The sequence below is a fragment of the Rousettus aegyptiacus genome, unplaced genomic scaffold (genome assembly GCF_014176215.1).
Source record: "Rousettus aegyptiacus isolate mRouAeg1 unplaced genomic scaffold, mRouAeg1.p scaffold_m13_p_8, whole genome shotgun sequence".
Taxonomy (NCBI): Eukaryota; Metazoa; Chordata; class Mammalia; order Chiroptera; family Pteropodidae; genus Rousettus; species Rousettus aegyptiacus.
Window position 1 is genome coordinate 29,563,337 of NW_023416311.1, and position 12,977 is coordinate 29,576,313.

Sequence of the window (12,977 nt, forward strand, 5' to 3'; positions counted from 1 at the left end):
ACTTAATACAATCCAGTCTCTGGTTTTGCCGAAGACCGAAGCTGACTTCAGAGGTATCAGAAGGCAGGTCAATAGGCAAAGAAGAGAAAAACTTCTTGGTGTCAGCCTCACCAGACCACCAGTTGTCGTTCTGCACTGGTTGTCTAAAGTTCGCAACCTATGAACTTAAATTTCATTGGGAAATTTTCCTCACTGAGAATGATTGTGTCCTGTGTGTACGATAGCAATAGGAGAAATAGGAGGCATGCTGCCTCTCTTCCAGAGAATGAGGTGTCCAATAACACAATCTTTATCATCAGACCTTACTTGAAGGGCTCATCTTCCCCCTATCATGTATGTTTAAAACATTTTAATTTCCTGTTCCCCATTAAGATCTGTGGTCCTGATACCCAATTGCGATGTAAATTGTGGGTTCTGCAAATGGCACCATAGAACAAAATCTGTCACCATATATTCTGTGTAGGTTTCTTCTGTGTTCTATCCAAAAGCTGTGGTCACTGCTTCTCGCACAGGAATTGCTTTGTCCTACGAAACATGCCTCCTGGGGGCAGTTTCTCTCCCCGTCCTTTGTTGGTTTCACCTTCAACAGATTCCTGAACTAAATCTGATGGCTCCAAGGCTTCTGCCTCATTTTAGAACAATTATCCCGTTCCTCCCTACTAACCCAAACCTGGCTAATGTCCCCGATAAGGAAAGCGGGGAAGACTCTATGTCCAGGCTCCATTACAGGCAAGAATGCTCAATAATTCATAAACAAAAGCTGTTAGGTGCGACTTCTAATACTATTTTGGTGCTCTGTCTTTCCTCTTTCCTGCTGCCCCAAAAGTGAATAAATAATAAGGCTGGAGCTCAAGCAGCCTTCATGAGAAAAATGTCAAGAAATAACAGACAATTTAGTGTGACATCCTTAAGGCACTGAACCAAGGCCACCAATTATCTACTTCCAAACACTTATTTTGAGAAAAATAAACCTTTCTTTGTTTATGCCACTGAAGTTAGTGGCTGTTACTACTAGTCGAAAGCAATCCCTAGCATATTTGCCTTTCTTCTGCTTTTGCATTTTCCAGTATTTGAGTAACTGGTGTTACTTTGATGTCAGTAAAAATATTTTTCTGTGTCACAACTTTCTTGGTAAAAAAGAATTTGTTTCTGATGTTACATTTCTCTCCATTATTCCCTAGTCATTTCAGAAAGCTTCAACTATGCTTTTAATATTTTAAGATGCTTTTTAAATTAGTCCATTTTCCTCTCCTTCATATGGGTTTTATATGTCATATATATATTTTTTTGCATTCTTTTTAACAAACCCTAAGCTCCCCCTAGAGAGATGAACACCCCTCAAGCTGACTGGGGTGAAGGTGATATACTTTGAAATACAAAACAAACAAAAGCGTATACTCTTTTGTCATGGTTATCTACGCCAGTTTTAGGAGCAGATTCTTACTTAGATAAAAGTCAACAGCAGATGCCCAGTTTTTGTTTTCTGAAGCCATCCAGTTAAAATACAGCTTCGAGACTGCAGCTATAAAATGCCATTGTGGGTCTCTGCAGCCTGGAGAGACCAAAGGCCAGTGCTTACGAAATAATTTATAACCCGTATGGGGAGTCCCAAGTGGAGTATAAACTTGAAACAATTTTAATTCTTCCAACTCTTGCTATCAACTGTGTCTGTTGAATGGTATATTTTCCCAGGGCTTCTTTAACCACATCTCAGTCTAACTCTATAACTGTTAAGTCAATTTCAATTATTGTATCAGTCAGTTTTGTTTCTCTAAGATTCAGTTCTATTCATTTGAAACTTCATGTGAGAATCAAAGCTCTCCTCCTCTGCTCCTTCCCTTCTCCTTCCATCCTCTCTTGCCAAGTTTAGCTAAGGCTCCAGCTGATTTGAGTTGGGGAGTAAGTCACATGCTCTGTTCATGCATACCTTCCTCATTCTTCTTCCTTCTGTTTCCCCTTTGATACTGGGAAGGGAAATCAAGAGAAGGAAAAATTGACAGGCTTCTTCCTATCACTAACCTGAGAGGTGGACATCCCTTCCTGTTGATGGATCACAATACTGACCAGCTCATTGACTATTGGTGATCACAGCTCCAAAAGGCCCTGTGGATGAAGGGCTCACTCCTGAGCCACTTCCAGGGCCATTGGTGGTCTTTCGTGGGACCCTACTGTATCATGTTTCATTCCTCTATTGTATATGTCTCTTGGCCCCTTGGTACATGGGTCCCTGGTAAGACTGTGGCCTCCTGAATTCCCAGTCATAAACTATGCCAGAAACTCCTATAATATAATATAGAAAAATTTAAATTCCCAGGGATTTAACTAGGTGCCTCTGGGACAGGTCTCAGTGATCTACATGAAGGAAATATCTCCTTCTGCCCCCGCTCCTCTGTACCAGTTTTTCCTTTCTGATGGACTTCCCCAATCTTTCTTCCTGCTTATGATAATTTTATCCAGGAGATATATAAGGAGAGGCATCTGGGCATCTCTAATGTCCTGTCCCTTGTGAGTCCTGGGAGAATCAACTGGCTGGGAGTCACCTAATGTCTGTGCTATGAGAAAAGACTGAGTGAGGGGGTCAAGATCCTTGACACTAAGGTGTAGTCAGAGAACAAATCAGATGCAGGGCAGATTAATGCTAGAGACCATAGAATGCTGATGGACCATCAAACTGGATTAACGTCCCTCCCCGGGAGGAATTGCTGGGGGTGATTTCTCTATCAGAGGCTACCTGAAGGCCATCCTTGTGGCCAGAGACCATCGGGACAAGCCCAAGACCCATGGCGGGGATCTGTTTCGGGCACAATTATTGGGTCCTGACATGAAGGCAGGGGTCCCTGAGGATGTCCAGGATCTGGAGAATGGCACATACCTGCTGTCCTTCCCCTGCTTTGGGCTGGGCTGGCCCAGGTGCAAGTGTGGCTGATCCACTCCAGTGAGGCTGTTGGGGTTCTGCGAAGAATCTGGAGAGACCAATGGGCCACAGTCAATTTCATGGGCTATTTTCGGGGATCCACAGGATATAAAGAAATTGTTACTTGCAATATTAATCCCCTGTTAACTGGGAAGGAAGAGTCTACCTGTCACTATAGGGATGAAGATCCAGGGGAGCTCTGGTTCTGCATTCGACCCCCCATCCAGCCCTGTGACTCACTGAGGGGATAGACAAGTGAACATTACTGGAATGTGACCACACCACACGAGGAGGCCCTGCTGGTGTGGTAAGAAATCCAACATCATCTGGGATGTGTGCCCCAACCCCTGAATTCTGGTCCCTGTGATTCTTCTGCCTGAGACCCTGCCCTTATCATTCATTTTTATTATACACACCTCCTGAGCACCTACTATATGTTTATGCCAAGTGCTGACTACTTATGCATCATAATTGGCATCCCTGCCTTCTACACCTTTTCAGTATGGAGACAAATGACTTTTTTAAACACACGGTGTGATATGTGCTTAACTAAATGCACTGAGTGATTTGAGGACATGGAGAGAGGATATCCCTTCTGGTTTATGATGATCAGGTCAGGTAACAATTTATCTAAAGCCTGAAGGGGATCCCCGAACTCTGGCAAAAGAGGTGTCCCAGTCTCCTACAAGGAGAGATGTCAATTTAGATATCACCAGTGTGTGTGGTCAGCAGGTAGGGAGGATGGATGTGAACCCACTAAGTGAGATAAGAGCAGATACTGTAGCCTGGAAGCCAAGAAAAATAAAGGTTAAAAATTATCCTTAGTCTCAGGGAGCAAGTCTTCTGGGTGGACAGAGAATGGGAATGAGGGAGAAGAAACTGCGAAAACAAACTAGCTCACAGTGAGCCCTACCGACCCTGAGACCTGAGGCAAGGCTGGCTCAGGAGAGACCCCAGGGGTGAGGGAAGCATTTTTTTTTTTTAAGGTGGGAGACCCAGCATCTGGCCTCCAGTAGAGAAGAAGTAGGGAAAGGAGACAAAAATAGGGTCCCAGAAGATGGCTAGAGGAGGCAGAGAAGAGGTAGAAGGATACCCCCCACTGAGGCGGAAGGGAGAAGAGAAGCTGTGGCAAGAGGTAGAGGTGGGGGCGGGGGGACAGGGGAGCTGGCAGCCGAGATGACTGCTGCTCTGTGGCCCCAAAGAGCATGAAAGTTATCGCTGGCAGCTATGAGGAATGGAGGAGCCGGCTGGCCCGAAGCACAGAGGCAGAGGTGCCAGCTCTACCAGATGCCCATCTCCGGAGGCTTTCAGCCACTCTTCATGTCTGGGGAATTCCCACTACCATCTACCTCCCAAATGAGAGTTTAGCACCAGGACTACTTTTTATACTCCCTTTAGTCAGAAAAGAACCGCACATCCTTTAGGCATTGGTCAACTGAGAATAAATCTACGATTCAATGCAGATGTCCTGTCTTACGATGTCACTCGGAGATAAAGTGCAAGAGTCTCTGGAACAAGACTGTATATTACTATCTGCCAGCTTCTATTTGTGTGATCTCTGGCAAGTTACTTATCCTCTCTGCATCTCTGTTCTCTCATGTGTAAAGGGGGTAAGAATAATAATAATACCACTCTCATAGATTGTGGTGAGGAACAAATACATTAATGTATGTAAAGGGCTTAGAATAAGGACAGCACTCAGTGGGCTCTGTCAGCTCGTATCATCTAATCTCAAGTGTTTGCTTCTGTTGAGCCCCACCCCACCCCCGACTCTGAGCCAGACACTGTTCAAAGTCCTGGAGATCCTTTGAATGGAGGAGGGCAGAATGTCCCCTCCCTGAGGAAGCTAGCAACGTGCTGATGGAAGACAGGCATTAAACAGATAACCACAGACGTGGTGGCAAATGTGTGGTGGATATGAATTTGTAACCCCAAGGTTCAGTGTTTTCTTTATATCAACTTTAGTCCTATTCTGAGGACCTCTACATCTGGGCTGGTGAGGGGGGCTCCTCTCAACTAGGGTCCTGCCAAGGAACTGACACCTTGACCACCAGGAATCTTCCCCTAGTTATCTGTCCACTCTGGTCACCCCAAAGTACCCATTGTCCACGTCTGTGTGGTATTGGGCTCTGCTGGGAAGACAGGCATCTCCACCTGGATCCAAAGTCCCTGGGATCATCCTACACCTGTTTCCTGAAGCTCCAGGGCCTCTATGGGGCACTAATGCCTTGGCACTCTTAGGGCAGGCCATTATAGGCATCTTTCCAGATTGCAGAAATATTTTCTTGCTCTCCTCCTCCTTTCTGAAAGCAAAGTCCCCTCTCCTCTGAGGACACAACCTCTTCAATCAGTGCATTCCTTCATTCAGCAAATGCTTCCTGAGCACCTGTTACATGCATGGCCCTGCTATAGACAGTGGGAAAGCAGCAGTGAACGAACAGACAAGGGCCCTGACCTGATAAAGCTTACGTGGACAGGAGAAGGAGACAATAAACAAATAAACATAACAATAAGTAAATCGTATAGCATGTTAGAAGAAGATACATGCTATGGAAAATTTAAAATATGGAGGAAATAAAGATTAGGAGTATGACAGGGTAGGTTGCAATGTTAAACAGGGGGTTAGGGTAGACCTCATTAAGAGCAAAGACTTCAAGCAGGGTGAGAGAGCTGGCCAAGGATATACCAGGGAAGAGAGGGTTCCAGGAATAAGGAGTACAGTACTGTGCCTGGTGTGTGAGAGGAACAGCGAGGAAACCAAAAAGCTAAGTGGAGTGAAGGACAAGGAGGTGGTAGATAAAGAGACCAGTGAGGTCAAGGGAAGGATATGTCCAGGAAGGGCTCTGTAAGTATGTTGTTTTTTGCTCTAAGAGAAAAAGGATCCATTGCAGGATTTTGAGTAGAAGATGGACTTTTTAAAAGTATCTCTTGGCCCACTGTGTTGAGAATGGACTGCAGAAGTTTAAGGGAGAAGTAGGAAACTGCAAGTTAAGAGACCAAGGCCTTGGCTTGAGGTTGCAGTGGTAGAACTGTCTAAAGTGATTCTTTTCCGGATATATTCGGAAAGCAGCGCCCATAGGATTTCCTGAGCAGCATAATCTGCCAAAAAGTGGAAACTTGTGGATGGCTTCAGGGTTTGGGGCCCACTCACCTAGAAGAACAGAGTTGCCATCAGCTGAAGTGAGATCAGCTCTAGGTAAGGCAGGTGAGGGTGCGGATTGGGAGTTTGATGCATTAGGCATCACACAGAGATGTTGAGTAGATGGTCAGATACACAAACCTAGAATTTGGCAGAGACGTCTGGGCTGGAGATCTAACTGAGTTAAAGTTCGGAGGCTGAGTGAAACCACCAAGAGAGGGAGTGCAATTGGGAAAGAGGAGGGAGGACTGGGCCTGGATGCTCCAATATAAAGAGGTTGTGGAGAAGCGGGGAGGGTTGCAAAAGGGGCTACTAGGAGAGGGAAGCATCCTGGCAACCAGGGGACCAGCACATCTCAGGGATAGGGGAGCTGCTGCTGAGCTGACAAACTGACATTGGACTTTGCCATTTCTGAGAGTGGTGGGAGTGACAGTCCGATTGGAATGGGCTCGGTAAATCAACAGGAGAGTTAAGACTTCTTGTAAAAGGCTCCAGTCACCTCATATAAATCATGTCTTTAATTCTCTGTGTTTTGTGATGCTTTGACATCTTGGGGCCTTGTGGGACTGCCCCTCCCAGGGTTAGCTAACTCAAAGAAATAGCAAACTATTTGCCTCGAGCATACTTTTGATATGCAACCCACCATTCTGCCACCCTGCCTACTTTTATCAGACTCTTGCAGCTAAGACATGATCCGCCTGCCCAAAACTATCCCAGGGGCAGGTGCAGGACAACTAAAAACCACTTCTATGGCTCAGAGCCCACTGAAATTATTCAAATTGTCCAACCCTAAAAATCTGCTCAGCTTCTTACCTTTCCTTTAAATTTCTTTCTACGAAAACCACAATAAAGGTTTTTGCCTATATTTCTTCCTTATGCCTCTCGACTGACCCCGGTGTTTCCCCATGTGGCCCTGCGTGGTAAATTGTGCCCCCACCTCTCAGGAACTGTGAATCACACACTGTATTTTCCATGGCAATCATCTCCTAGTCTGCTGGCCTTACCATATCTAAATAAAACCAAAATCCTTGGTACATTTCAAAACAATTTACTTTCTGCATTGATGAACTCCTTGAGGCCAAAAAATTCAAAGGACCTAGATCCCTGAACTCCAGCTTCCAACTGCTCTCCTGCCCCCAAGCCCTAACTCCCAGGAGCCCTAACACTGGACAGATGCCCTTGACTTTGAGAACTACCTTTCCTCCAAGAACCCACATTTCACCTTAGCCCAGAATTCCTTCCTATTGCACATTTTCATTAATGGCTCCCCTCTTGCTAATTGGTTTCTCTTCAGGAATGTGACAGACAAGGTCCTCCCTCAGGATATTTCTTGGTGGCTGAGCAGAGCAACAAGAGTCTGGGTAAGTGACAGTGGGGTCTGCAAAAAAGGCAGCACTTATTCCATGCCTGTAGCTTTAGCCTCTCTTGTATCCATTGATTGTTTTGCTTACAAGCAATTTCTTACAGTATTATCCCAACAACCATGCCGTCCTGGGATCCCAGGCCCAAAGCCCTCTGGCTTCTACCACAGAGACATGTGGCACTCGCTGTCCTGCTCCAGCCACTCCTTCTCTACTGTGGACAACATCCTGGGCTGCCTGGCTGGCCACCTCATCCACATGATGGGGGACTCCACGCTTTGGCAGTGGTGGGAGTATCTGCGGGACACTGTGCCCTGTGAATGGCAGTGAGGGGAGAGGGCAGGACTCCTAAGAAAAAACAGGGAGACACAGGGCTTTGAGAAGACAGAAAACATCTAACTTGTCAATGAGGGAAAATGCCTGGATTTCAAGAGAGTGATGTAGAAGCACAGGACATCTGGATTTGGGCTGGGGAAAGGGGTGGGAAACAGGGAGCCCAGATTGTGCATAATCTCAGCAATTAAGGAGATGATCAGGAGTTCTAACCTGAGAGTAGGTGTGTTTGAGGAACCATAAATAGATGGGTAGAATTGAGGAGTTTGGAAGATACTAGAAGATACTAGAGGAATAGAGTTGAAATTTAGGAAAATAATTATAGAGAAACCAGAGGTTCATCATGTGACATTTGGGAGGCACAATGTTTTTAAGCAGTTTTCAGTTTGTTGGACTAATTGGATTACAAAAGAAAAGCAGAAGACAATGTATAAGACAATCATATGGTCAGCATGAAAGGTGATGAGAGGCTAAATTGGTAAAGACATAGAGTCAGCAGTAAAGGAAATATTATGCTAGAGGAATTGACAGTCTGTTTGATTGGTTCTACAATGAAAGGAGATGGCCAGATAACTATGGATAACCAGAAAATGAGCCCAGAATGAAAGTCACTGGGGTGCTTGCTGGATGTGGGAGCAAGGGACAGTAGTGGGAGAAAACAGCATATTTATTTTCTACCTTTTCGTATTAGGTTAAAAGGGAGGTGGGGGAGGGGGCCCTCTGGAGCCTATGGCTGAGGCATTCGAAGACATGGGACTGGAATTGAACTGAGGTGTCTAAACTTCAGATAGTTTGGGTATTTATTCCTCTGAGGATAGTCTGGGAGCAGTTCCTCCCTTTGGGGGTAAAAAAAAAAAAAAAGGAGCTCCAGTCCCAACTAATTCAACATTTCAGCAACCTCAAGTGACCTCCCTGGGTTACTTTGGGATAATTCTACTCATGGCAGGGTGGAGTGGGTGAGTTTCCTAAGCAAGAGATGTTTCTAAAGATGAGTGGAAGCTCTTGACCGAAGGTTGGGAGAAACAGAGCCTCTGCTGGCTGATTTGGCAGCTTTCTGTGGACTAAAGAAAGGTGCCCCTCTGCGTCCACACAGCCCTGGAGCACATGGTGGGGCAAACAGGTGGGGATTTTGTGCATAAAAAGGAAGGGCCTTTTCCAGCAGGTGTGTCTAGCCCTCTGCCATGGCACATGACCAAGTGAACAGACTATTTCTCAGGAGTCTTTGGCCCCCTAGGCTGGCCTCCATTGTGTGAGGACATAAATGAACCTCTAGCTTGGGGCAAGTCTTCATCCAGGAGTAGCTGAAAAGAACCAGTGGATGAATCTGAGTTGGAGTGCCTGGACAGAAAGGAGGCTGCAGAAAGTGACAACATACTGTTAAGAAAGGAGAGGGATTCCAAAGAAAAATCAATGAAACAAAATGCTACAAGGAGCCAGGGAGGAGGTTGACTGAAAATAGATCTTCAGACTTGGTAACTAGGAGGTCACTGGCAATATTATAGATTAGGGAGAGCAAAATTAGGTGATTGGGCCATAGAATGATTGTGTCCCAAGAGGAAAGTGATGCTAGATAGTCTGTATTTTTAAATGAGGAAGTACAGTCCTATATCATCCCTAAGCCTCCTCTCTCTCCCCTCAGCCCAGAAGCCAGTGGATCTACATGTCCCGTGTCAGACAGGGCCTCTGATGGCAGTAGAAACAAATCGGGGCATAGTGATGAACTGGCGGGCACACAGCTGGTCCCTGCACACTCCCTCCGCACACCAGTGGCCTCCCTGCACTCTGTGGTCCGGGAGCTGGGGGGCCTGGCCAGGGGCTCCCAAACTGTGGTGGTGCTGGGGCTGGGCACCCACCTCACCACCTTCCCTCCATCCATCTTTGTGCCACGACTGGCACGGATCCGGGCAGCTGTGGCTGCGCTGCTGGCCCGGGAGCCCCGCACTCTTGTGGTCATCAAGCTGGCCAACACTGGCTACAAGTCCGTGTATGGCAGTGACTGGTTCACCCTCCAAATGAACCGGCTTCTCGGAGCTGGCTTTGCTGACCTCTGCGTGGCTTTTGTGGATGCCTGGGAAATGACCTCCATGGTGCTGCCTAACAACATCCACCCTAGCCAGCTCATTGTCCGCAATGAGGTAGACTTTCTCCTCTCTTTGATCTGTCCGACCTGAGTGCTTCTGTGAGTTCTGGTGCTGTGTGGATGGAGAAGCTGATGCGATGATCAAGCCTGCAAGCCCTCCCCCTCACCTGACTCTTCCTCTTCTCTGACTTCTTCTAATGCACAGGCCATAAAAACAGCCAGCAAGAATTGGGATGTGGATGGTGACAGAGGAGGACACCCTGGCCGTGGTCCAGTACATCCTGAGAGGTTTAGTTCCCACATGGAAAAGCAGAGCTGAGTGGATGAGGGTGGAGACAAAGCTGGCTCCATCTATTACATCAGGATTATATGAGGATTGTCATTTTATGTGTTAGATTCTCTGTGTAGAATTTGACTGAGCCTTTCAAAAGCCAAGAGATGGATTCCATTTCACTTTACCAGAGTCCCCTGATGGAAAGCCTGATAATGTATACATAAAGACAAATGGACTGGTAAAATATTTCTCCTAGTCGTAAAAAGTAATACATGCTTTAGTAGAAAGTTTGAAACAGTATCAAACAATTAGCAAACAAAATAAAAATCACCTAGAATTCCGCGACTAGGAGATAACCACTGTCAAGGTACATATGACCTACATCCCCTGTTGCTGCAGCGGGTCTCAGGGCTGCAACTGGTGCTCATCCTCTCCTTCCTCCACTCTTTAGTCGACATTGCCTCATCCTGAGCTCTCCCTTTGGCACATCTTGGTGGCTTGCCTGGTGGTTGGCCAAAGCTTTGTTCTTCAGGGACATTTATCATTAACAATCATGCCCTTCTCAGTCTGGATTTGCTTCACGTGTCTGTGTACAGTTACAATGGTGTGGAGAGTACCGGAGGTGGCCAACGGGGCCATCTGCATTCCACACAGGTTCCTTACTGCTCTCTCCTTCTGCTGATCAGAATCACTTACCCTGCCAAATTGGTGACTTGTCTTACACAGGAGTCCAAAGTGCCCTGTTGGTGGCAGTAACTTCAGTTTAATGGCATCCTTGCTGTATCCCTGAGCAAGAGTATGCCCCCTTTGGGGGTCGAGACCTCTAATCCTGCAAAGCTCAGAGTTGCAGGGATAGGAAGCACAGAATCCCCATTGAGTCACTGGGTACGATGCTTCCACCCCTTGATTCCTATCAGAGACAGCCCCATATAGGGTCTCTGATCTAACACTGAAGGCCATCTTATTAGAGCGTTTCTTCCAGGTCGGGGCTTTTGCTGCACTTTCAGAAGGCCATTCCAGGGTTCTGTGAGGCTGGCTGCCTCTGAGTGATGTAGTATGTGGTAGGAACTGTGGATTCCAAGGTCAGGGTCTCATCCCTCTCCTCCTTCTCTGTGAAGTGGGTCCCCTAGTTGGAGGCTAACTTGTGTGGGATTCCATGGATCCCAAAATGGACTATAATTAACAAACTCAAGGACAGTAGTCCTGGCTCAGGCTCTGTAGGCAGGAAACTCATACCTGGACTAGATATCCCAATCTGTGAGGATGAACCACTGGCCCTTTCAGAGCATAGCAGTGAACTCTTAGTCAATTATGCTCCCTGTAGTTGGAGGTCTGTGAGCCACTTTCTCATGGCTGCCATAGTTCCCATGTGGCTGAATTATATTTCTTGATTTAAAAAAGAAATGCAAAGTAATACCAAGTTTTTCCAAATGAACTTTTAAATAAAATTTTAATGGCAGGGGTGACAGGGCGGACACTAAGTTTCCCACCCAAGTCCATTCTTCCTTTCTTCCTTAATAACAAAATCTTGATTTCTCTCCCCCAAGGTAGCTAATCATTTGGTGAAAAAGCCACATTTCCCAGACTTTCTCACAACTAGGGATTGCTATGTGACACAGAGCTAGCCAATGACATGCATAAGCTGCAATTTTGAGTTGGGCTTTAGGAAAGTTCTTTAACAAGTAGAGAGACTTAGCTAGTGAAAGTCTTTTGTTCTTCTCTTTCTCTTTTTTACCTCCTGAGAGGCAGATGCAGCACTGGGAGGGGGCAGGTATCTTGTGACCACAGGAAATAAAACACAAGCTACGGTTGGTTGAAAGGAAAGATACAGAAAGTCATGGTCTCTACTGGTGTCACAGTTCTGCTGTGCCAGCCCTGGGCTGCCTACTTCAAGACTTTTCTTTATGTGAGAAAAATAATTTTTCTCTAATTTGTTTAAGTTTCTTGGTATTTTTTAAAAATTGTTATTATTCTGTAATTCACAGCTGAACCCAGGTGACAACTAACGCAATGGTGGATTTTTCACTTCTTGTAATTTAGACCATTTTTCTTTCACATGCTTAAAGTCCACATTATTACATGCATACCACAAAATTTGCCACAAAACAGCCAGCATTGCATCTAGGAAGATAGTACATGGGAGCCTCAGGGCCTGAGGCAGTAGGTACTCTGTGAATGTTACCCAGAGGCTGTTTTGTAAACAGTCTTTGCTTCCCAATGGAATGAGCAGAGGTGCCCCCTGGTGGGGTCCACTCCCTCCTCAGGAAGCCTGGCAAAGAGGAGACTGTCCAGCCAGGTCCCATAGTTACTGGGCAAGGCAGGAAAGAAATCCAGGTGTCACCCTGCAGACAAGTTAGACCACCTTCTGGAGGTCCTACTGAAAAGCCAAGTGGGTCGGTCCCTTGTCCTCTCTTCTGCCCACCTGCCCACCTGTCACCAATTCTCCCAAGAATCTTTCACAGCCCAGAGGACTCCATTACATCAAGTCTCTGTGCCTCAGTTTCCCCATGGGTAAAATGGAGATAACAATACGCTCACCACAGAATGTTGTAAAGCTGAAAATGAGCCAATGGATGTTTAGGGCCTGACTCAGAGAAGAGGGCTCTGTGAAAATTTGGAACCTCTCTTCTAGGACCTAGAAGAAAGGGTAAGAAAAGCAGACATAGAAAAAGGGTGGGGGCCTCCTGACTGGCCGCAGGAAAAGTGTGGGAGAAAACTATTAAGATTGGGGAAGGAACCAAGGAAAAAGAAAAAGGAAGTCAGTCAGCTTACTTCCACCTCCAGAAGACCTAGGCCACTTCCTCTGATAAAATCATGTCCTCCCCACCCCACTAAGTAAGCTGATGCCAACCTCATCCTGGGAACGGGATGGGCAA

The 12,977-nt window shown here is 46.2% G+C and overlaps 1 protein-coding gene across 1 annotated transcript; it reads left to right on the forward strand.

Moving 5' to 3' along the window:
- The first annotated feature begins 1,327 nt into the window (after positions 1-1,327).
- On the forward strand, positions 1,328-9,918 carry LOC107499981 (NXPE family member 3-like). Its single transcript, XM_036225914.1, is given in 7 exon segments — positions 1,328-1,358; positions 2,697-2,885; positions 2,888-3,221; positions 7,348-7,414; positions 7,508-7,730; positions 9,387-9,487; positions 9,490-9,918. Coding segments are annotated over 7 exon segments (1,374 nt in total).
- The last annotated feature ends 3,059 nt before the right edge of the window (positions 9,919-12,977 follow it).